Raw genomic sequence first — 27,188 nt, 5'->3', positions numbered from 1 at the left:
AATGGAACGTCATTTGTATGAAGTTATCAAAGAGGGTGGCAATCTCAGGAGATAGTAGAACTCTAGGGTGGATTGGGAAACATTAAAGAGCAAATTGAGAACCCTGAGAAAGAGTTTTGGGTCTGATTTCCAGCCACGAAATGATTAGAGTATCAGGAAAACATAACAATGATACGTCTCCAAAGTGAACTTCAAATTGACCTTTTTTATTAGGGGGGGGGGGGGGGGCCTTTTTTGGTCTTCTTCTGCCCATGAGTAAGATAGACAAATTCATAGTTCTTTTAGAATACCTATGGACCGATCCGCCTTATCAATCAAACTGTGCGCGTTCACCCATTTGACCAATCACAGCAATGATTGTGGTCGGACAATCTCGGTCATGCGTGCGCGTACATGTATATTTGGCACGCGCGGCAGAATCGTACAGAATGTCATTGGGAGTGTTCATACACGTGTCTTGCTCACATGCGCGGTGGGTGGAGCTTAGTTGAAAGCCGGAGCGGTCCATTGTGGAGTTGGCAGAGTGGTTTAGAGTAATGAATTCTTTTCATGCATTGTCCTTCGGATGGCACGTTAAATGGTAGATGCCATGTCGGTTTTAACCTTACATCGTAATCACTGCAAACTCGGGACTTTCCCGGGCTCTGTGAAAAATATCACAGGCATACTACTTGGGTAGGATTCAAACCCTCGTCATTTGCCAATCTAAAGCAAATGTATTAGCAACTAGACCCCCGAGATTGTTGATTTGCATCAGGGATTACTCTATGGTTTTACCCCCTACACCAATGTGTGTATAGTAGCACTGTATACTTGGATCCTGTGTGTTGTTTAATGCACATAAAATAACCTAGTAGGCCTATCAATAGCTAGTAAATAAAACCTGGATAGGAGCATAGCTCTATGGTATGACCCAATACTGAGCAGGTTGTGCTGAATACACCATGACCTTTAACATCCCATGGCTGTATACCAATGACCTTATACTTCAGTCATGTCTCTAGGTTAATAACAGGAAGGTGTGTTTTTGACAATGCATGACTATTTCCGTAACCAATTTCATAAACATGTACATTCATCAAATTATTTTTTCCATCAAATTATTTTATGAAAAGTTTAAAAAGTGTTGGATATTATGAATTAGGAAGTTCTTTGTTTTAATCCAAGGGGTGAAACTTGAGTATTTTTTTTCTTGAATTTTGAAAAAGAAATTACCTCCTAATTCATGTTTTACCGGTCCTTGCTCTATGGTTTAACCAACAATCCGGATTAAAACATATACATGTATATAAAATATTGACTATATCTCAGCATTTTGGCTGTTAATCAGTTTCCCTTTCAAATTTTTGAAGAATTATGGTTGCTCTCAGTTGGCAAATAGAAGGATTGGTTGCTTTCAATTGCCAAACTTGCATTAAAAGTTATTGAAAATTTGCCCAGTGATTCTTCGCCCCATGATATTTGGCCAAATACATTTGGCTAATCTATAGGAAGCAGACTTGGGTTTAACCACATTTTATTCTCACCCAAACCAGGTTTCCGGTGTAACTTGATGTAGTGGCATTACAATATTTATTATTGTCAGGATGAGGTTAACAGAAAAACTGTAGCTGGAAGTGATTGAGGTTTTTTTAAACAGTATCATTCACCAAACATTCTTGTAGATTGAGTTCAAAACTTCAGATCCTTTCAACAAACTAACACCTCAGACTATTTTTGAACCATGGATTTATCTTTTTATAGATCCATGTTTGAACCATCTAAAAATGCTCTAGATTGTACAGTAGAGCTTTTAAAACCAAATATTCATCAAGTAAAACATATTTTGAGGACCATTTCAATTCAGCCGGCTCAAGCCAAACCTGCAAAATGTTGGTCCGGGGGTTCATTTCACAGTTGTAACCAGTAATAGTTTTGTTCATTGGCCCCAATTAACCAATGGCCATCAACCAAAACAGTTATTGATTACAACCGCAAAACGCACCCCAAAATGGTCTCCTAGTTTTGAAAATTCCTGGGAGAACCTTCAAGTATGTACACAGGACAGTATTTAAGACATAAATCCTATACATGTTTGAGAGACAAGAAAAGTGATTGATTAATGTGTATCTTCTCTTTTAAATATACAGACTAGTACTTGCTGAATACTTAATGTGGTTTGCTGCCACTCTCGGCAGTTTTATAATCTTTTTGGATCAGGAAGTCAAGTGTGAATGTGAAAGTTAGACGCTCACAGATGGTCTTTTTTTGGCAATCTTGTGTCTGATGTTATTTGTTGATCACATATCAAAAGTCAAGTACAGCCCAAGTTCTTTTGGGTGAATTTTGTTTATCATAAAACTTACTTCTCCAACAACCTCTACAATGGAAGGCGCACACGTTTAACTGAGTTAAAATATTTTATAAAAATCAGTACTATCACTTTTGAACAAAAGTTCATTATTTATCGAAGATGATTGACTTGTCAAACCATCAGTTCTATTCAGAATCACCACAACTCATAGAGAAATTATTACGTGGTGTAACTGCAAACCTTACCAGATAGATAGAGTGAAAACCTACAACACTAAACTTGTAACAGTGGAAGGCACACTTGTTTAAATCGTTGCGTTACCCGCTGCTAACAAAAGGATTTGAACTGCCTCTAGCTACCGGGCCAATCTCGGTGGTCTAGTTGGTAAGACATCTCTAGATTTACAAGGGTCTTGGGTGCAAATCCCAACCGAGTAATATACCTGTGATTTGTTTTAACAGAACTCGGGAAAGTACTGAGTATACAGTGCCAACACACATCAGTGTAAGGGTAAAAACCAAAATAAATAAGACACTGAACCTGTTCAAAAAACAGGGAAAACTGCCACGCTGAGCTGCCAATCAACCGATAGGCCTATAACAACAATGACTAATTGAAAAACCAATCATTTGATAAACCGATGTTCAGAGGGGCAGTGACATTAACACTTGACCACTGTCTACTTAGTTTGAAATGTGATTGACAGAAGGGGATCAGGATGGGTGAGGGCTGTCAAGGAAGATTAAAAAAAATAGGTATGGAAGAAATTATAAGATTTATCCACAAAATACATTGTATACATCATGTACATGTATGTATGCAATGTGTATTGTACAGATACACATTATTGTCACTAAACTTGTCACTAAACTTTATTAAAAGTTTTTACCCAGCCAGAAAGTAATTGCTAACTACATACTACATGTACTCGTTTCCCTTTCTATTTTTGGGTTAAGATACAAATGTAGTAACTTAATAAAGTCAAAAGTCAGGTTTGCGGTGACACCATGTAAGAACCTCTCTCTGCCTTGTGGTGGTTCTGAATATAACAATTTTAACCACAATTTGGGTTGTTTTTAAGCTTATTAGGCTACTACCGCTGTCCACTGCTACATATCATTCACTGAGACATGAAGATTCCTAGCATGCCAGAGTCAGTGACCTTAACGATAGAACCATTTCATATTGTGTCATGGCACTGTCCTCAACTGTCATACATGTACCATACAGCTTGGAATCAATACATGTACATCGTTGGTCATTCTATACCTGTATCTCTGGTTGAATACTACCAAGGTTCTGTCATACCATGGAGCTTTAGAAAGACAAGGGGCCAATTTCAAAGAGATGCTTAAGCACAAAAACTAGCCAAGCACAACAAAATTGTGCTTACTGGAAAAGGGTTACCAGCTAAAATACCATTTCACGTGTACAAACTGTGACTGGTATCCTGCTTATTGGTGCATATCAGATTTGTTCAATATTTTCTGCTAAAAGCAGCTCTCTGAAATATGGACCTGGGCCAAGCACAAGCAAATTTTGCTTACTAGAATACCACCCAAAACACCATATCAAAGATATTGGCCCTGACTGGTTTCCTGCTTGATTTTTAAATTGTTAAGCAAAATTTTCTGCTTTGAGCATCTCCATGAAGTTTGGCCTCGAACCCAATTTCATAGGCAGAAATGGTGGTCAGCCAACTTTTCTACTGAGCAAAAATTTAGCAGTGAACCAATAACAAACACTACATAATAAGGTATTTTAGATGGTAACCTGTTTCTTACTAAGCAACATTATTCTGCGCTAAGCAGCTTTATGAAGCTGGGCTCTGTATGTATTGATGTTAACAGGGAATTCTGCACGGTATTATGAGGGGTGTAAACCCTAAATTAATGCCATGAATAAGGGCTTTGTATTCAGAAAATGTTTACCAATACAACCAAAATAATTCTCAACAGGGGTTAAATCAGCCCAAACAGTACAAGGTACAATCCAATCAATGTAAACACATCAATATTTACATCATGTATTATTGGAATATGGTTCTTTCGTTGGCTTATAATGGGGAATTCACAGTGCAAATACACCTGCCCACAACTGGAAAGTTGGACAATTGTTATCCTATTAAATTCAAATTGTTTTATTTCAACTTTCGTTTGTGGTCAGGGTATTGAATTATCTCCACTGATCCAATAGGGATCACATTAGCAGAAGACAATTGGTACATTCCATGAAGGCCACTGCATCAATTGCCCAGGTCTTGGCCTTAGTGACAGCCCCTTATTAATATCTCCACAGGCCTTCTGAATTTATACCCGACAAGCTTTTTTTCCGGGAAATTTCTTGCCTTGACAAGAAAGAAATTCCAAGCTTGAATACTGTGTACTTTCTAACCCCGAAAAACGCAACGCAATGCACCACTTTGTAAAAGGCTGTTTTCATTTGTTGCACTTTGCACTCAAATCCCATACCTTAATGCAAGGTGTTGCACTCTTAAGAACAAAAATAATAATGCTGGGTTTTTTTTATGGTGCTTTATCACACACTAGTGTTCAGTATTTGTTTTTCAACAGGATAAGCAGAGCCTTGTTTTGAATTATGAGACTCATTATTGAAGCACCTTCTTAAAGGCAGTAGACACTATTGGTAATTACTCAAAATATATATTAGCATAAGACCTTATATGGTAATGAGTAATGGGGAGAGGTTGATAGTATAAAACTTTGTGAGAAACGGCTCCCTCTGAAGTAACATAGTTTTCGAGAAAGAAGTAATTTTCCACGAATTTGATTTCGAGACATCAGATTTAGAATTTGAGGTCTCAAAATCAAGAATCTAAAAGCACACAACTCGTGTGACAAGGGTGTTTTTTCTTTCATTAATATCTCGCAACTTCGACGACCAATTGAGCTCAAATTTTCACAGGTTTGTTATTTTTTGCATATAATGTTGAGATACACCAAGTGAGAAGACTAGTCTTTGACAATTACTTATAAGTGTCCAGGGTCTTTATATGGTTTACAAAGCTCTGCAAGAAACACCGGGGCAAACCCGTTCTCTTTGAGATAATAACTGGATTCTTTTATGTGCATTTTACAACAATGTTATTGTAAAATTGTTCCCTTTAAATTTAATTCAATTTTTTGACATTCAAAGACTAAGAGTGAGAAGTTGATAAGATTCTGAATACAGATCCTCCAACAAGCCTCCACCAGCCCATGGCTACTGCTAAACACACATCAAAAGCCAGGCTCACCATCACGACCAGCTTTCACTATTTACATTACATTCCTCCAATTAAACATACCCTGAAGAAACTTTCACTGTAAATTGAACATTGCTGTGAACAATGTTCTATGGTCACACTGCAACCGATGAATTACATGCATCTGCAAGGATTGCTGCTTCAGAGAATGGAAATTGTATGAGCAGCAAGTTGGAGTGGACGGCTAAATAAATATCGCTTGCTTGCTCTGATTAAACACCAGAATCAATCACTCACGCTTTACTTGGAAAATTACTTGAGACGCAGAACGCCGGAGTAATTTGCCTCAAAATATTCAAGCCTGGATGGCTATAATAGTCTGGGTTCATTATCGGTCCAAACTAAAAACCGAAAAGACTAAGATTTTGTTTGTCAGCCGTTTGCGCCAATATAGTTTACATTTCTTTCTTTTTTCAGTGAGGAGGGAACATCATGTTTATTTTCTCTCATTGAAAGAAAAACAATTGAAACAAGCCATTGACAGTAGAGGGTAACAGTCAGCAGAGTTACATCTTGGAGAGTAAAAGTCTGTAGAGTGACAGCCTGAGAGTTAGTCCACAGAGTTCCAGTCTGCGGAGATACACTCTATAGAGATGCAGACCGCAGAGTAAAAGTCTGCAATCTGCATAGTTAGAGTATGCAGAGTCACAGTCTGCAGAATAAAAGTCTGTAGAGTGACAGTCTGAGAGTTACAGTCCAGAGTTCCAGTCTGCAGAGCATTCTATAGAGATGCAGACCGCAGAGTAAAAGTCTGCAATCTGCATAGTTAGAGTATGCAGAGTCACAGTCTGCAGAATAAAAGTCTGTAGAGTGACAGTCTGAGAGTTACAGTCCACAGAGTTCCAGTCTGTGGAGATACACTCTATAAAGACACAGACCGCAGCATTAAAGTCTGCAATCTGCATAGTTAGAGTATGCAGAGTCACAGTCTGCAGAATAAAAGTCTGTAGAGTGACAGTCTGAGAGTTACAGTCCACAGAGTTCCAGTCTGCAGAGCACTCTATAGAGATGCAGACCGCAGAGTAAAAGTCTGCAATCTGCATAGTATACATTCTGCAGATGAAAAAAGAGATTTTTCCAAGTCCATAAAATCTACAACTACAATGTAAATTTAAAAGCTTAAATCAGCCCAAATTGCTCAGCTCAGAATATAAAAAAACTTACCAGTAATGTTTTCTTGGATCCATCAAGCATCTTAACCTTCAGTGGTCGAATCTTCTTGCGATACTCAAGCAAATCCTGTAAAAACAAATGTTTACGAATTACACGGTATACTTTTAATATTTAATTTGAATTTTTTTTACAAAAATCATGTCGTTGTGTGTAACAATTTTTATTAAAAAAATTATAACCCTAGCGAGTCAAGACAAAATGCCAACATGTTTAGAATAATCTTCATAGTATCACATTCAAATGCAAACTGCACAGCTCAGATGAGCTGCAAATTTTCATCAAATCTCATCAAAATGCTCAATAAAAAATAAAAACTGTTATCTAAAGCAACATAGGCAAACTATTCCCTTTAAATATATGAAGGCACGTACTTAAAGCACGTACTAACACCTACAGGGGCACACTGTGTGTAATTTAATTTAAACTGGGATCGAAACTCAGACTGACCTGTGCCCAACTGATACAAAAACTTGATTCTAAAGACTTTAGCAGAACGGTTTTCATCATTTAAAGAAATATATGCGTACTGTTGTGTCCGAAACATTTGACTTCAAAACTTAATATTTTTTATATCTTCAAGCTTACTTGGTCATATTGTGAAACACTTCTATCTGAAATTGTATAACTTTCGGTGGTCAAGTGTGTTCCAATTCTTAACTAGACATTAAGTGTTTGTGAACAAACACAAAGCTGTTCCTTGTTGTTTTGCTTGGATTATGTGCTTCATTGCCCAAGGAATATATAACTGAAAAAAAGGTTTCAAAAAAGTTGTGTAGCTCTTGGTATTAGGTCACACTTCCCGGTTGACCCGCAAGTAAAGGTAAAAATGGGCCCACAGCTACCAAAGACTAATCTGCAATGCCAAGGAGTCTATAACTGGAAAAGTTAAAGCAATCGGTTGTGAAGATATATAGTCCCACTTCCGGTTGACCCAGAAGTAGAGGTCAACATAGGGTCACAGTTTTCCAAAGTTAATATTTATTGCCTTAGAGTCTATAACTGAAGTTTCAACATTGGTTTTGTACTTCTTGAGATATGGGCCCACTTCCGGTCGACCCGGAAGTAAAGGTCAACATGGGGTCAAATGTGTTTCAAACTAATCTTGAATGTCCAAGGAGTCTATAACTGAAAAAAGTTTGAAAATCGGTTGTATATTTCTTGAGATATGGTCCCACTTCCGGTTGACCCGGAAGTAGAGGTCAACTTGAGGTCACGGTTTGTCAAAAGTTATATTTTATGCCTAAGGAGTTTATAACTGAAAAAAGTTTTATAATCTGTTGTATAGTTCTTGAGATATGGTCCCACTTCCGGTCGACCCGGAAGTAGGGGTCAACTTGAGGTCACGATTTTTCAAAATTAATTTCCAATCCCCAAAGAGTCTTTAGCAACAAACAGTCTTAAAATCGGCTGTATACTTCTTGAGATATGGTGCTGCAAAGATTTTGTAATTTAATATGCAAATGAGGGTCATGTGGTTAATTAGTTACTAGTTGCCATTTTTCTAAAACAAATTAAAGATGCAAACATCACGACATCGTCTTCTCAGACTCTCCCCGAGAGTCCTCAACCCATACAGGTCCGCAGTGTGTTGCAAGAGCCATAGAGATGTTTAAACATTGCAATGAAAGTGACTGCACCCAATTTATGAAGTACTACGTTGTACCCATGATGCCAAGATTCTAATTGATTAATTAATTAATAGACGAACATTGATTGCTTTTATGGACTGAAACAAATCTTATTAGAATCAGTGTATTTTTCTACACATAATATGATATTTAGGAAACTAACAAATAAATTATTTCGAAGTTATTGTGTTTTTTACCAGTTTAAAGTATAGATTTGAAGAGCCATTGTGTTTGTGCACAGACACAAAACGTGCATTAAATGACGTCATGATGACGTCGTCCGAAATTTTATGTCAGAAATCACCTTAACAGGACCTGACTAGTGTATAGCTGAAAAAAGTTTCAGGATCGGCGGTCTACTTTTTGAGATATGGTGTTAACTAGGTTTGCTAATTAGATATTCATAAGCTAAATTAAGGCTTATTAATTAACAATTTTAATTTTTTTTTACGATAAGAATTAAGCTTATGTTCTAAGCTTCAATTTGGTATAATAAACTCACTCTTTCGTATTATGGTTTAGGAGATTAGGCTGCCACAAAAACGTGTACAAACACTATGGGATTTAGGGAGAAACAAAGAATAATAATAACTAGACATTAAGTGTTTGTGAACAAACACGAAGCTGTTCCTTGTTGTTTTGCTTGGATTATGTGCTTCATTGCCCAAGGAATATATAACTGAAAAAAAGGTTTCAAAAAAGTTGTGTAGCTCTTGGTATTAGGTCACACTTCCCGGTTGACCCGCAAGTAAAGGTGAAAATGGGCCCACAGCTACCAAAGACTAATCTGCAATGCCAAGGAGTCTATAACTGAAAAAGTTAAAGCAATCGGTTGTGAAGATCTTGATATATAGTCCCACTTCCGGTTGACCCAGAAGTAGAGGTCAACATAGGGTCACAGTTTTTCAAAGTTAATATTTATTGCCTTAGAGTCTATAACTGAAGTTTGAACATTGGCTTTGTACTTCTTGAGATATTGGCCCACTTCCGGTCGACCCGGAAGTAAAGGTCAACATGGGTTCAAATGTGTTTCAAACTAATCTTGAATGTCCAAGGAGTCTATAACTGAAAAAAGTTTGAAAATCGGTTGTATATTTCTTGAGATATGGTCCCACTTCCGGTTGACCCGGAAGTAGAGGTCAACTTGAGGTCACGGTTTGTCAAAAGTTATATTTTTATGCCTAAGGAGTTTATAACTGAAAAAAGTTTTATAATCTGTTGTATAGTTCTTGAGATATGGTCCCACTTCCGGCCGACCCGGAAGTAGGGGTCAACTTGAGGTCACGATTTTTCAAAATTAATCTCCAATCCCCAAAGAGTCTTTAGCAACAAACAGTCTTAAAATCGGCTGTATACTTCTTGAGATATGGTGCTGCAAAGATTTTCTGATTGAATATGCAAATCAGGGTCATGTGGTTAATTAGTTACTAGTTGCCATTTTTCAAAAACAAATTAAAGATGCAAACATCACGACATCGTCTTCTCAGACTCTCCCCGAGAGTCCTCAACCCATACAGGTCGCAGTGTGTTGCAAGAGCCATAGAGATGTTTAAACATTACAATGAAAGTGACTGCACCCAATTCATGAAGTACTACGTTGTACCCATGATGCCAAGATTCTAATTGATTAATTAATTAATAGACGAACATTGATTGCTTTTATGGACTGAAACAAATCTTATTAGAATCAGTGTATTTTTCTACACATAATATGGTATTTAGGAAACTAACAAATAAATTATTTAGAAGTTATTGTGTTTTTGACCAGTTTAAAGTATAGATTTGAAGAGCCATTGTGTTTGTGCACAGACACAAAACGTGCATTACATGACGTCATGGTGACGTCGTCCAGAATTTTATGTCGGAAATCACATTAACAGGACCTGACTAGTGTATAGCTGAAAAAAGTTTCAGGATCGGCGGTCTACTTTTTGAGATATGGTGTTAACAAGGTTTGCTAATTAAATATTCATAAGCTTAATTGGGGATTATTAATTAACAATTTTAACATTTTTTACGATAAGAATTAAGCTTATGTTCTAAGCTTCAATTTGGTATAATAAACTCACTCTTTCGTATTATGGTTTAGGAGATTAGGCTGCCGCAAAAACGTGTACAAACACTATGGGATTTAGGGAGAAACAAAGAATAATAATAATAAAAACAATAAAAATCTAGACGAAAACAATACCTGTTCCGACGGACGGTCGGAACAGCTAAAAACAATAAAAATCTAGACGAAAACAATACCTGTTCCGACGGACGGTCGGAACAGCTAATTATAAATAGTTGTCTTACAATGGTTGAGAAATAGCAAGTAGTAACATAACAAGACTGTAAAACCGTTCATAATAAAATCTAAACAGGTTTAAATCAAAAGTAAATTACTTGAAATTGAAAAGTTGAATGAATCCACTCTCTCTAAACCAACAACAATCTAGCTAAGGGGGTCACCAATGGTGGCACCCGACAATAGGAATATTCATTAAAAAGAAAACAAATGCCTAATGAAATTATTTAATTGGGGGTTTTACTTTATACCTGTCACACATGTAAGAACAGTGTCAACATTAATTGTCTGGTTTTCCTTGTACTTTGTGATTAAACACGGTCCACCATTTAACCATCTTTGTTATGCCCAATCCAAGGTACCGTGTCCCTTTAAGAGAAAACACCTGCATAATGTAGAGGAAGTATGCGACCTGATAACGGCTTTAATAGATTGTTTTATTCAATGTGTCCATAATCGTCGAAAAATATTCACATTTCAGACAACACCCTCCGCTATCCATTTCAAACTAATGACACGAAGATAAAGTCTTTTTTATAACAGATACCATCACAGCCATTTTCTGCATTAAAGGTAGGTCTCCTCTTCCATTACACCTACATGTACATGTACCAACTGTACTTTCCTGCCTCAATCTGTTATTCTGAGGTGCTATGCTTTTTTCAAAGACCAATAATTCAGTCTTTCCTATTGGATAAAACTTTGTTTGGTGTGAAAATACTTTTGAGAGTAGCTCCTCATCAAATTAGAGAAGGTACACATCAAGGAAATTTCCCATCGACAATAACCAATTTCTTAGGACTGTTCAACATACAAAGTTGCAATGAGACATTTTGCAAAGCTTTTAATTGACTAAAAATAATAACAAGAATTTTGAATTCAGGCTAACCATTTTAATTTAATCTAACCATTTTTATTCAGGCTAACCATTTTTATTTGGCCTAACCATTTTAATTTAATCTAACCATTTTTATTCAGGCTAACCATTTTGGTTTAATCTAACCGTTTTTATTCAGGCTAACCATTTTGATTCGACCTAACCATTTTGATCAGTTGTGTTTTTTAAAACTAAGAGACTCCCTTTTTAGAGACTTCTTTCCTGAAAATCATCTTCATGACATTTTGCCTGCAATGGTAACGGATATCACAGTATCAATGGTTTCCAGGATGGATAATATTTCATGTTTTCATCCGGTTTCAACAAAATGGCTCTGCCGTCACCTTTTTTTCTTTTTTTCTTTTTTTTTAGGTTATAGCCAGACATGAACCAAATAATATGTAATGATATGGCAAACTAACTTAGACTAACAGGATATCAGTTGAAATGGCACAAGGCTTGGCCACATTGAGAGACAAACATGAATTTACAAGGCAAGACGTACATGTTAAAGCCAGTGACCATTTTGCAACTCATTTTTCCATTATTCATCTTGCCAAATTTAAACCTCTATCAAAATTTGCCGAAACATTCAAAACGCCTCTAAACATAAGTGCAGAATCTATAATTTGGCTTTTACCCTTCACCGATGTGTACTACATGTAAGCACTGTATACTTAATACTTTCCCAAGTTCTGTGAAAAACAACTCCATAGGCAAATCACTCAGGGCCCAATTTCATAGTGCTGCTACGCACACAAATTTGCTTAGCATGAAATTTCTCCCTTTATAAAAACAGGAATGCCAACCAAATTTCCACATGATTTTCAGGACTAGCAAACAACAGCTGAATACCAGTAAGAAGCAACATGCGAAGACTGGAAATTTGGATGGCATTCCTGTTTTAATCAAGCAACAAATGTCATGCTAAGCAAATTTTGGTGCTTAGCAGCACTGTGAAATTGGGCCCAGGTGGGATCCAACCAATGACCTTTGCATTGCTGGAGCAATGTCTCTCCACTAGATCACCAAGCTAGGCCAGTGGCTAGAAGCAGTTCAAATCTTACCAGCAGGTACTACAACGCTATATGCAGACTCTTTGCAAGAGGTATTATAAAATAAATATTGACTGCATATTGCTTGTGAAATTGACTTCTCTAGGAGTGTTTTATTTGAGGAGGCTCAAGGGATCACCTTCAGATGATAGTTTTACTATTCCACCTCAATGCAGTCAATATTTGAATAAGGCCAGTACTGAGTTTGGCTGTTGCCAAGGGTGTTCCTCTACTAAATGTTAACTTGGCAATCAAACAGCCAGAGTCGCAGCCAAGCAACAGCAGTAGCCACAGCAGTAGCCACAGCAACTACATGTAGTTCAGACATGACATACATTGTCCATGTAATATCTTCTACTAATATACATGTACATGTTCACACTGTTTCACATGCAGGGTTTGCCCTGAACTTTTTCAATAACTGGCCAGCATGCTTGTCAATTCACTTGTCCATCACCTTGTTCACTTGACCCTATTTCAAATGAAACAGGGGTGCTTTTTAAAGCCTGGTTCATACTTCATGCGAATGTAAATGCGAAACGAATTTGAGGTGAATTTGACGTCACATCTCTGCCCACGCAGAGATTTATTCGTTGCGAATTTGTGACGTCAACATTCGCTTCACATTAGCAGGAAGTATGAACCTGGCTTAACACTGAATAGATGACCACTTGGAGTGAATTTTAACAGGTCCTCGGGTGCTTTAACTACTAGCAATAGCATCTGGTCATCTGACCCTTGTGAAGGGAGAATGCTGATACTCTGATCAGCGTCAGTTACATTCCCTTTGACTATCAAACAAGCCAACTTTTGAATAGTGGAAATAGAAATACCCTCAGTTTGGGGTCCAGGGGAAACGTCTAGGCCACTGGTGGGTTTCAGGTGTGGATCCCCTTCTAGGGGACCACGCCCCCGGAAGCTCAAAGAGCTACACATTTACCAGGGCCGCTTGAGGGCTTAAATTCACACAGTAGCAAATACTGACACACATTTTTTTAAATTTTATTTAATTATGAAAGTAAGGAAATGCACAAAATGGGACTGTCCCAGGAAAATTAGACCGTTGACAGCTTTGGATAAAATAAAGTTACAAGACATCCTAGCGAGTGAACCTTAACTCTTACCCCTGCTCTAAGGAGATAGTGTTCCAGTGTCTTTCCTGCCTCCAACCACACACCTTTCTTAGGATCCTCATCAGAAAGAAAGAGACCATATTCATTGGCTACAAATAAGAAAAAAAATACAATTAGTATGCATTACTACCAGGAAAAATCCCAGGAATAGTTGCTGAAAATCTTTCACAGTTTGACTTTAAATGTTTGTATCCAAGTAATTTCGATATTGATAAATAAGGAGACAGCCATCGTAGGGCTACAATGTACATAGCTCAGTTGGTAGAGGGCTCGTAGTTAAACCGGAGGTCATATGTTCAAATCACTGTCTAGTAAATTTTTCTCTGTTCAACAGAGACTGTTTCATCAATTTGGATATTGTATAAATAATGTATTTTCATAATTATAAAAAAAAAAAACATTTCTGTGTTAAACTTTATATAATTCAACATCTTCTTAATCTGTCATTTTTTACTGAAATCTTTCATCTTTGTAAACTTTACTTGTTTAGTCTTCGGACAATAGTCAATAGTCAAACTGTAAATTAAACCAAGTTGAATTGAATTGAATTGAATTATGACTGATCCTGTACTTTAGACACGTCTGTTGATCAACCAAATTTAGGCCAATATCGATGCAGTAAACATCAAATTATATTCTACTTGACAACCTGAGATGCCCTTTCAGAAAATCAAGTCATACAAGAACAAAAAAAAACAAGATTTCAAGTCACAACTCCTGTATTTGGTAACCACTTGATCAATATGTCAACTTACGTTGCCCTAGTAACGCAGCAGCCTCCGGATTTTTCTCTCGAATGCATCTGCAAACGTCATAGACCAGCCCCGTTGGATCAAATTGCATGGTCTTAGTGCTGTTTGCAGCCACAATGTTGATTTTCAATGAAATCTTCAACGCCATTGTGGCTGGCTGGTGTTACTACAGTTATCTGGAAAAGAATGACGTAAAGATACACAAAGATTGTTAATTACAATGCAAATTGCAAGTCAGCGATATCTTGTTTGGTTTATTAATTTATTTAAAAAAATATACCTGTCTGACTTGTTGATATCTGTTGAGAAAATGTGTTTAAATCTTATCTTATTTCTCTTGTCAAATAGTGAGAAAATTAAGATGTATTCTCAAAAACAAAAACACCATCAATTTAGATGACATTTTCACAGATCTTTTGATGATTATACACAGCCACAATCAGTTACACATTCTGGGTGCTAATGCTTTGCCGTAGTTTTAAAAACACTGATGTATAACAGTTATCTCAACATTGTTTTGAAATCAAGAATTCAACGCTGTGTCATTGAAGAATAAAAAGTAATTAAGTTTGTCAAATGCAAAGAGTTGCTCAATATTTGGTTTGCTCTTTATTTGGTATGTTTATAACACGATTGTGGCTGAGCAATGTTGGAACTGGAGAGCTGGTTAAAATGGATTGCATAAACTCTCCTTAAAAAAAAACGACTTTAAATCTTGGCGTTGCATCTTAAAAGTCTCCTGTAATATTTTCAAAATCAAATCTAGTTTCTGTATCCCTTGACAGAAAGCAACCACTGGAAACTTCTTTCACCCCTAATGTAATTTTCCAAATAGAATATATTAAGCCTGACATGATAAGAAAACTCAGTCCCATACTACAAGTACATCCAAGGACAACTTAAGAACCACTTCAAGAGAAGAGTGTTGGCAGGCTTGTATAATTGCAAGCAGAAGGTTGTTACCAATCGGGAAAAGAAATAAAAGTACATTTCAGTTCAGTGCGTTTTATTGAATTAATTTCAGATGAGGGCAAACGTGGCAGGGAATGTCATTCACGCTTCAGTGTGAAACAATGTTCAACATGTACTCATATTGAAGGATAGTGTAGCATACAACACGCACCGGTTTAACTAATAAGGATGGTGTAGCAGATGAGTTACAGTTAACTCTCTGTGTTACATTAAAAACAGAATAATGTTTTATTGTCACTTGTACAAGACAAATATTAGTACAGTGAAATTCGATTTGGTTTTGCTTGTCTAAAAATATGTTATATAAAAATTACACTAAAATTTACCATTTATACAAAAATACATCGAAATATAATATAAACAACTCTGAAAAGTATTACAATATACAGGCGAAATACAAAAGATAAAAACAGTACGATTACATGTATGACAAGATCACTGGGACTGGCCAAATTACTTGTTTATAACAGAAACATGCATACAAGAGGACAGTAAAACAAAGAAACACAAAGTAGAAACAACATTCGGGACTTTAGAATGTACTCTTTATATGCAGAACTCTTTGGTCTTTATAACAAGGGTTGACTGTATTTAATACACTGCCTATTTCTTTACATGTACATTACATCAACCACTGGCCTAAAATTCTAGAGGTAACGGAGATAATTTCCTCCATGCCCCTGGTCATTGCCTTGGTGCCCCTTTAAATGTTGAAAACCGACTTGCACTTACCAGAAAGAAGTATCAGGCCTTCAAAGTAAACAAATTAACACACAACGAGACTGGAATTTTATGTCACAACGTTCATCAGAAAAGGAAAATCAGTTCGAAAGGGAAAGACTTTTACCCAAAAAATTAGAGCATGTATACGGTAGTTAAACTTAAAGAGACAGTGTGAAAGTAACAATTTATAGAATTGATGAAACATGATATCTACTTGATCAATGTCCGTCCGAGGACTCCAAGATGTTACTTTCTCATGAAAGGTTGCATAGAATGGTGAAAGACATAGCTAAGATATTCCAAGAATGACTGTTGCCCTTGTGTCATCATTCCCAAACGTCCATCCATGAATAATTCATCAAGAATCTCATCGCTAATAATTTACATCTGGAATAAATATTATACTTCTGGATGCTTTCGTTCTAAGACCATGTTTTGCCATGATGTCCAAGAATGCATAGTTGAGTCAACAGTCAACAACATGGGAAAGGGAATGAGTGATGTTTTAGGATCTTGCTTGATGCAAAGTTTGTACTGATATGAAACTAAGTGGTGCTACAACAAGTCAAACCAGTTATTCTAAGAAATGTTTATGTAAAGTGTAAAGCTTTTTTTATTTTTATTTTCCTTCCCTGAATGAATAAGTAACACAAAAGCCACATTTTCTCAAAAACGCTGACAACCATTTCGTAATTTTCTTTGAAAACATGATTTTTTTTAGGGAGTAATCTTTCACAAATCCCTTCAAAAACCTTTATTTCATTCCTTCTGCCTTAGATGATTTAGATCGGATTTTAGGACGTATTTATGGCTTCTCAAACGTTCCATTTTCTCAAGTCACTTCCGGGAATCTGGGCAGCACTTCTAACTACCGTTCTGGTTGTCAATTTGCTATAGTTTAATACATTCCAAATAATCCTGTACATGTCCTGTGTAACATCTACGTTGCAATATATCAAGTATACCTTATTGAAAACCAAGCACAAAATTGAATTTAGAAAATACATCCACCGCCTATTAAAAAAAAAATCCTAATTAAGTAACTCAATTGAGAGCGTCTACAAAGTAAATGTAGTGGAATAAGTTTATTACTGCTGTGGAGCGTTCAGCACACAGTGCGTGCAAGTAACAACTTCATTTGCATTTTGGAAATGCCAGCCGACTCCAACTCTCTCCATTTAATATGATTGCTGGCCTCTATTGAAGCATTAAGCTCCTTCAGGAAAGGTGTCTCTTTCCATTAACATTTCCAAATGAGGAGCTATTATTGTTTTAAGAGGGTGGCCAAGATGCCGTTGTGTGGTTAAGTGCAGTTACGTCATCTCTAAGTTACTGTGTGAGAGCAGAACAGAACGGTACTTGAGATGTAATGGTTACTAGGGTAGGAAATGTCTTACTCAGTTTGCCGATGGCTTCGTTTGGGACTATTTTTTGTCACTATTTATTTATTTCACTTCCGGCAAGGAACAGCCCATGTCTTCCAATATATATATCTTACGTCTACATGTCATGTCCATGAGCAACTGAAAGTCGTCATAATTTATAAGACACTCAGTTCTAAGAAGTAAATTCTAGGAAATGACTTTCCGTTCTTGTATCGAGCAAGAACATTCCCATTGGATGTTTCACTAGCTTCAACCAGTGAGAAAGGCTTCAACTCACAACAGCTGTCAATGATAAGATTTAAGTTTGAAATTTTTAAATGGCGATTTCCAATTACTATTACTAAGTGTCAATTGCTAAGTATATTACAATGTAATAAACTAAGATTTATGCCAATGATTGCAACAAATTTACCATCAAATTTGATGAATCGCTTGAGGACTGTAATTTTGTGTCATTGGAGTCCATTTATATCACTGTCAAGTATGAACCATCTTCCAGGCCAACCAAAATCTATCCTCAATTATAAATCCATCACACAATCCAAAAATATTTGTTTAACTTGTCAGTTATTATGAATCAAGGCTTCATTTCAAAATACATAGGCCCTATGTACCAACTGCGATTGACACCTAAAATCCCCTGGTCAATAAAACCTATTTCAAAAAATTAATAAATAAATCAACCTTTTTTTAACAAGATGGTCCTTCATTTATATTCTTCTAAGGAGGTTGTTCATGTATTTTTCTTTTGTTAACATGTCCTTAAAATGCTCCAGAGCATTATAACAGAATATAAGATGTAAAAACAGACCATGTGGTCTGGACCCCATGCCATGACAGCCTCTACCAGACATCAGAAATTGTCCAACCGATCCCTGGCTCCACACAGCTCATAGCAACTCATTACAAGGAGAGTGTTGCCATTAATGAAAGAATCAAATTGAAAATGTTGCAAGATGATTTTGTATTGACTGGCAAAGACTGTCAGCCACTGGCTTACTGAAAAAGCCACAGTCAAAGCCATAAACTTGGCTCAATGAAGCGCACACCACCTGGCAGTATGTCATTGTCCATTAAAAGAAAACTCATTTTTTTTGCCTTTCCTTTTCTTATTGAGCTTTGCCACCCTATCAGATCTAGGCATCTTACATTACAACTTGACTGCCTGAACTTCATCCTGAACTTCATTTTGCGATACCAAACGTTGCGATAACATTGTTAAGTTACAAGGCTGGTCAAGTGTTATCAAGGATCAATGCAAGTATGACGATGTCAGGTAGTGACCTCCTTATGACTTTGATACAGAAGTGACAGATGTGAGAAATGAGGTGCGCTACAACTACGGCTACAACTATGGCTACAACTACGGCTACAGTTGGCTACAGTGGCCAATTTATATTCTTTCAATGGAATATCTGCTTCATGAATGATTCAAACCTTGGGTGTTGTGATTGGCTACATGATCAGCCAATCATGACAGATGTTACATATCCAGTAGACACAGCTTAAAAGTAATTCTAAATAGTCTGAGTTGTCACTTCTTGGGATTTCCACTGACTTTGTTTGATTGGATGAACATGTGCTGATTGGCCAACTAGCCGACCAATTCCATCATAATAACAATGAACAGACAACCCAGAATCTTGCAGTGGTGCTGAAACAGTGATCAGTAAATGTGTACTGGACACTGATTGTTCACTCCAGTGGTTCAATATCACAAGTCAGTCACAGATCTTTACACATTTCCACAATTGCCTCAAACTTTGAAAACCACTGGTTCTTTTCAGGACCAAGACTACTCAAAATAGGAGTTGTCAACCACCGGTTCTTTTCAGAGCCAACACTACTCATACTACTCAAAAGAGATTTACACATCTGTCAGGTGCTACTGCTGCAACCCTCACACGATTGTACTCCCGTCATGCAAAGTTGCAAATCCTGCCAACTGAAAAGGTCTATGTCTAGGCATGGAATGCCATTTCTGAATGGCATGGCTACTTGACCTGAGAAGAGGACACTTCAGTGTCAAGTAAACCTTTATTAATAAGGATGAGATTGGACAAACATAAACATTCCTGAACCATGTACCAAAAATACATCCCAGTAAAACCCAACTTTACTAGCCCAGTGGGTTCTTTCATACGTTTGAAAGCACAAGGCCTTCCTTTATTCTTGACCCAATACCTCTCAGATGGTAAGAAGTTTACATACTATCTTTTGAGAAAATCAAGAAATCAGACAAAAAACCTAAGAAATCATACCTGTAGGCCACTCTTAGAGAAATAAAGCTTATGGCCTTTGAGACATAGGCCTTTAACAGGATTTATAACTACAAAAAAAGCTGTACACGCTATGGTTGGCAAGAACGAACATTGACCATCACATAAGCTGTACACGCTATGGTTGGCAAGAACGAACATTGACCATCACATAAGGGTTGCGTAACATGCACAACTATGGCTGGTTGGTATCGTTAGTAAATACATGTACATTGTAACTCAATTGTCAACAATGGAATGAATGTAATTTGTTTTTACCCTTATGACGATGTGTATTAAGCAGTCTATACTCAATACTTTCCAAAGTTCGGTGGGAAAACTCAACAGGCAAATAACTTGTGTGAAATTTGAATCCATGACATTTGCGTTGCTAGAGCAGATGTCTTACCACTAGACCACCGAGTTAGCTCGGTGGCTAGAGGGAGTTCGAATCCTAGTTTTCAAAAACTATGTCTACTGAAACAATGCAAAGGCAAGGAGGACAATGTCAACAAAAAAGTCAATTATTATCAGGATAGTTCAGACTTCCAACACACTTTCTAGCAAACTTTTTCCCTTATGTTTTTCCCTTTTTCCCCCCCGAAACTTTCATAATTTTTAAGTCATAATATTCAACTGACTTCTTCCTCTCTAATCATTCCAGCAAAGAATCTATTAATTGTTAATCAAATTTCACATCATATCTCTCATAAGGAGAGACTTATTTCGCCAAGAAACGGTGTTACACAACGTCACTTAAACTGTCAAGAGATATTATGTGGATGACTTCATCAGTACGTAAGAAACGTTTCTTGATTGGTTTTGACGGCCGCAAGTGTCAAATGTAGCAGCTCTTAGTATTACCACTAGCGACTTTAATTAGTAGGCTGTAAAGATCTGCAGTATAGGCTCCCAAGGGAAGTCCGTTTTGATTCACACCGAGCATCAAACGTGCGTCAATTTTATGATGTGCGAATCATGCATGCAATATGTAGAATTAGTACGTGCAATGGAGAGGATTTCTTAATGTCTGCAGATTATTTTTGATTATCGGACAGGGTTATGATATTTATAAGATGTACTATAAGGTCTAGCTCTGGAATTTTTTAACTGTCTCTGAACGGTTCAAGGCAAAGAGACAGTTTTCAGTGTTGTTTCCAATTTGTATTTTTTGTATACCTACGTGGCTGCAACAATCGTATCTCTTGACCTCTTGACCTAGGATGGACCATGTACATGTATACAAAATTGGCAAACTTTTTATTATTTTTTTAAAAACATTTCCACAAGTTCCCAATTGCAAAAAATAGTTAATTGCCTGACTTGCTAACCTTAACAGGCTCTTTCTCAAAGGCTAAAAAGACTTTGCTGGGTTCGAAACATCAGACCATTATTTATTATTTGCATTGATACCAACATGTAGAGTCCTTTTGGTTGGTAAGTAGCTAGTAACAGCTAATTCTATTTACTCGAGTTCCCAATTGAATATTTAAAATGTTGGGAAATAAAAAAGTAGACAAATATGACAAAATTTTAACACATGGTCTGCTCCGCTTTAACTCTCCAGTCTACAACTATCCTGGCGGATTGAGGGATACGATTACTGAGGGATACGATTACTGACTGTGAACACTGAGAGTTTGTAAGAACCCATGTGTGTGTCACTAGTAATAGAGAAAATCCTTGAATCAGATTGCTGGTTATAAATAATATTGGCCAATTATTAATTAATGTAATAAAATCATGCTTCCTTACTGAAGCGGCGTCTTTACAAACTATTTGTCTGTGAAAATTGAACGGTTTGAACTGTTCCTAAGTGATTAAAATATTTATAAAATACAATGTATTTTGCAACGCAGTTTAATTTTTACAATATGTACAGTGTAATGTATACTGTACTGCCAACTTTAGCTATTTAGGCATGTACAATATTTGTTCCAAAATTGTAAAAAAATAGTTAATTGCCCGAAGTTTTGACCATGGCAGAGTCTCTCATTTATTGTTACAACCCCCATTTCTCTCAACGTTTCGTCGATCCTAGCAGAGTCTCTCATTTAGCCTTCGAGAAAGGCTCTGCTAGGGTTAAAACATCAGGCCTTATTTACTATTTTTTGCATTTATACCACAGGTCCTATTGGAGGGTAAGAAGTTTGCAAAAGCTAATTCTATTTTTTCATTTTTCTAATTGCCACTTTCAAAACACTTTGACAAAACAAGAATATCATATTTATTATTATTCCGATATCTACCCTGGGATCATACTACACATTGTGTACAACACTCCACATTGAAGGTCACATGGGGGTCAACTGCGGCCAGAAATTCCTCATAATCAAATTACAGGATTATAATTTATGAATGAAAAACAAACAGGGACTGGTAGGGAATTACTAGGAGTGGAGACTGTTGGATAGTTTCCTAGCCTACTGGCATCCTACCAAGCAGTGATGAATCATGGTCCCTGGTGAGAAGTGCACGCCTGGTGTAGGGACACACGTATACTGTACATATGGCGTGTATTGTGTATTGTGGGACCTTTCTTTGCTGCGTGACTTTGCCTCATGGGTTCTTGGCAAGTCTAAAAAGCTGATTTTGTAAAAATATTCCTGAAGAAAATGCCTCAGGAGGAAGCCCCTAAAGTAAACCTCCTGGAAGGTTTTTTCTTAATCATTTCTTAATCGTTTCTTTCATGGTTTCTTTAGTACTCGAGGCTTCATTGCTCGAACCTTGTTCACATTCATTGGATCCATAACCATAAATAGGCCTACACAATGATTACTTGTAACTATTTGGTAAAATTATAATTTCCAAATGAAAATTACATGTAATTCAGTCAAAATCTTCACTGGAAAAACCTATAGTTTTATGAACGATAGATTCATAAAACTATTTCCATTTACATGCCTTTATTGTTCCATTGGTAATGTTGTAATAAAAGTTGAAATAAAATGATTGTTTAAATGATTATGAATAGTGTTGAGAATTCAGATGTTTCATGGTTTATAAGGAACCACTCTTAGTGCATCTCTCATTTGTTTCACGTTGTTTTTAAATCATGTGAGAATTTCAGACAGTACTACAATGTACAATGTATACATGTACCCCATGCTTGTTTTAATGGGAGACTTTCTGGGACGATAGAGGGCAGCAGACTTACCGGGTAAATCCTTTGTTCTCAGAATTATGCGCATGTTCAGAACTACGTAAACAATGGAAATTTACCCGGTATGTCTGCTGCCGCCTAGCGTTGGAAAGTCTCCTATTGTCAGCTATTTTGACTCAAAATTACAATACTGGTTACTGCAACACTGCTGCGTACCTCATTAATGTGTATAAACCACAATTACCATTCTATTTGTAAACAAACATTGATCATAACAAAGAGCCACTTTAGCTGTTCATAAACCCACTGATATGTTGAAACCTTACCAAAAGCCTCAACTGTAAATAAAACCTCCCTTGAAATCCAGGGTCTACTTAAGTACACAAAAGATTTTGCATGGTTGCTGTGACCAATTTGTAGTTCAGGGCCCCAAACAAAGCTAAATACTATAGCACAATAAACTATGCTTACCAGAATAAGGTTACCAGCCAAACTACCAATGTGTACAGTTTGTGACTGGTATCCTACTCATTGTAATGCTGAGCAGAAAATTGTTAAGGAATAATTTTCTGGTTAGGCAGCTCTAGGAAATTGGGCCACAGTCTCTCATTGGATTATAGAGATAGGATACATCTCACTTCATCCATAGCTGCTTAAAGGCAGTGGACACTATTGGCAATTGTCAAAGACTAGCCTTCACAGTTGGTGTATCTCAACGTATGCATAGAATAACTAACCTGTGACAGTTTGAGCTCAATCGGTCATCAAAGTTGCGAGATAATAATGAAAGAAAAAACACCCTTGTCACACGAAGTTGTGTGCGTTTAGATGGTTGATTTCGAAAACTTAGCAGCAAACTTAATCAGAAGTTTACATAGTATACAATGTTTTGTTTGCAACTGTTTAGCAAGGACTAGTCATTAAAGTTCCTGTGTATTTGTCTGGCCTGGAATAACCATGGAATAACGGAGGCCATAGTCTCAGTTGCCCCTGGTTTTGGCCTTGGTGTCCCTTCAAAGTTTCCCATAGACTTGAAGATTTTTCATATTGAAGTAGCCTTTGTAAAATGAAAACGGCCTTGCCTTCTCAAATATGAAATTCCAGGCCTGATTTGTAGAAAGCCAGGTTCATACTTCAAGTGAGTGAACCAGACTGTGAAGCAAATCATGACGTCAAAATGGGGATTCGCATCGTTTAATTACTGTATATTTTGCTGACGTCAAATTCGCTCAGTATCTCATTGGTATAGCATCAATGAGCATTCACCATGAAGGTGCAGTCATTCTGGAATCTCTGGGAACAACTAGAGCATCTTATTGTTACTGAAGTAGAAACTGGTCAGCATTATACCTAGATGTGTTGCTGTGTTTGTGATCATCACTATAACAACCTTTAGTTGACAAAGTTGGAGAACACCGCAATGGTGTGCACACTGACTATCGTCTGAGATGTTCAAAATCAAATTTTCACTTGAATCATTAAAACCAAAGAAGTCATTTTTACTGACATCGTTCAATATTAACTGGCCAATATTGCTCTATACATGTAAATAAGCTCCATGTTTGCTAAACATTTAACAGTTTTGTACTTTGTGTGTCACGGTTGAGTGGTTAAAAAGACCAGACTCAAGCTCTGATGTTTCTGATCAGCAGGGTATGGGTTCGAGTTCTGATCATGGCACTGACAAGGAAGATGCTTTAACATTTTATAATAGATGTTAAATTTGCATCGGGGATAAAGAATATTAATTTTGTTTTTTACCCATACAACAATGTGTGTTAGCACTGTATACTCAGTACTTTCCCCGAGTCCTGTGAAAAAATATCACAGGCATGTTACATTTTAATTGATTTGAACTTCGAATGGTCCAGTGTACTAAGATTGGTATTGCACCTAAAAGAACCCAGAATACTTGCATGTAACATGGAAGAGTAGGGGAAGTTGACTACAGGTTTCCTCAGGCTTGCGAGCTACAGTGATTTAAGTTGACTTATACGTCTTTACACAGTTGAAGACAGTCGGAGCACACGGACCGAAATGGCGAGCAGCACAAACCAGCTCAAAGAGCTACCACTATTCACAACAAGATTTTTACATGGTGTCACCACACACCTTACATGGAAGGTCTACTTACTAAAAAAACAGTTACTTCTCCAGTTATATTTAAATAATCCGCTGGTCTAAACAGCAAAACAACCAAACCTGAACATAATAAAAAATACCAGCTTGCATACCAGTAACCCATTATGATGGATGAAAAAACCCTGCATTGTCCCCACCTAAAGCCAGCTTAGTAGCTCACTGTTTACTGACAAAGCAAACCATGCACCATTCACAATCACTGCCATTCAACAATCCACTAAGGTTGTCTAATCACTTGACATGAAGAACCTAGACCATATAATGGGCTAAGTGTTATAGAAAGGGAAAACTTTGGCTGTAGTATAAACTCCAGGGTCCACAGTGATGTCAAAGGTCAATGCAACACTTAGTTGTGTTTCTAACTAGGGGATCCATCATTGAATTCAGTGATCAATCATTATTCAGGAACTGGTTCTGAAATATAAAATGTTGGTAAAGTCCCCACGGACGCTGAATAGCTTGTCTTTTATGCAGTGACATGTTGTCCCTTGAAGATTGAATTTGATATCAGACACTGAACATTCAAATATATTGCCAAGAACCTGACAATTGCCAAGTTCATACTAAGAGATCTTTCTACTCCAAGCACATTTCCTTGATTTGAACTAATGAAGTATATTTCCTTAATTTTGTTTTCATAAAAGTGCATTGCGATGAAATGTTCAAAGACAGATCCGAGTGTTTCACTTATTTATGCTTCCAAACACCAGTGATGTTTACATGTATCATACCTTGTAAGTTCTTAATTAAACTGTGTACCTTAGAATAAGTCACGTACACACACGTACATGCTTGGCTATTTTATGATATTGATCTACAATACACAATAACCTTTAAGTAAGGTCAAACTATACAGCAAAGATTGTATCTCCAACCCTAAACTAAGTATCCCCAAAGGCAAAATTGGACTGCACTATAGCAGTACTGATACCTTGCAGTTTGTATGCAAAGAGAGGGTAGTTTCTGTTACTCTATTACATGCACATGATTCTAAAAGACAGAGAATGGAATCACATAACAGATAAACGGGATGTGGGGTATTCAGTTTTGTAAGGTGAGGTAATGCTAATTAAATATTAAAAACATTGATTCACAGAATTGGTGACCTTAATTTAAGGTCACACCTACATGTATCCACAAAACGTAACCTTTGACATTGTGCACAATACTGGTGAGAGTGTTTTGTACTGGAACAAATCAAGCTAGAACTAAGCTTGGGCGATATCGATTTATTTTATTCACGATATATCGCCGACATTATATCGCGATATTCGATATAATCGCGATTAATTAAATTTGACATCATCAGTCTTCAAACTCCAAGTGAAAGTTGTAGAAGAGACAGTCATAGCATAAGAGAGGTGTTCTAATGACCTATTCTTCTGGTTTTACTCCAAACCTATGGGGTGCAAGATATCTCAGCTAGCAAATACATCGCGATATTTAATCGATATCGCGATATATCGTTTCGATTAAAACCAAATCCATCCGATATCGCAATCGTTTCCAAATTAATATCGCGATATTCGATAATATCGTGATATCGCCCAAGCTTACCTAGAACATGTTGTGTGTCAAACCAATGTTAGTCAACATGGCAGTACAGATTATTTGTATTTAAACACATGTTTACCATTAGGTGATTAGATGTAGTTTCAAACACCTTCTCTTTCAAATAAACATGACATGTTATTTTCAAATGTTTCTGTTTAAAAAACAAGAGCTTATGAACTAACTATACCTGATGAAACACCAATGTAGTCTATTTAGTTACTAGTCCAATCAAGCTTGTTTAGAACTTGTGTCCAACCACAACAAAACTTGTCCAGGAAAAAACAACAATATCATACCCTAAAAACAACAACATATACTGAGAGAGTCACAATCTGTAACATGTACCATGCACAGATACCATTTTACTCCAGTACATATAAGGGCACCGAATCTTCAGCTCATAGAAGTAGCCTGTAACTCTACCATAGACTTGCCGAGAGTTTCTCCAAGACTAAATATTAATGTTGGTGTACAAAAATAACATCTGCATGGCACATGTAATACAGTTCTAAACTGTTTGCACAAACAATTTCAAGCTTGCTTTTTTGTGAAGTTCCCAAAAGAGGTAGGGATTATAGAACCGAT

At 36.8% G+C, this 27,188-nt stretch overlaps 1 protein-coding gene across 6 annotated transcripts in view; it reads right to left on the bottom strand.

The window, feature by feature from the left end:
* The window catches only part of LOC117288051 (talin-1-like), a 97,339-nt gene that overhangs the window by 65,415 nt on the left and 4,736 nt on the right, over positions 1–27,188 (bottom strand). For all 6 annotated transcript variants that reach the window (XM_033768736.1, XM_033768734.1, XM_033768735.1 and 3 more), the window contains exons 2-4: positions 14,470–14,642; positions 13,706–13,803; positions 6,723–6,797 (exon numbers count right to left, since the gene is read on the bottom strand). In XM_033768736.1, coding sequence (XP_033624627.1) covers positions 6,723–6,797; positions 13,706–13,803; positions 14,470–14,614 — 318 coding nt within the window. In that variant the 5' untranslated portion in view covers positions 14,615–14,642. The remainder of the gene's footprint in view (positions 1–6,722; positions 6,798–13,705; positions 13,804–14,469; positions 14,643–27,188) is intronic.

The sequence above is a fragment of the Asterias rubens genome, chromosome 3 (genome assembly GCF_902459465.1).
Source record: "Asterias rubens chromosome 3, eAstRub1.3, whole genome shotgun sequence".
NCBI lineage: Eukaryota > Metazoa > Echinodermata > Asteroidea > Forcipulatida > Asteriidae > Asterias > Asterias rubens.
The sequence above is the reverse complement of the archived record's forward strand: the minus strand, read 5'-3'. Positions and strand labels throughout refer to the sequence as shown.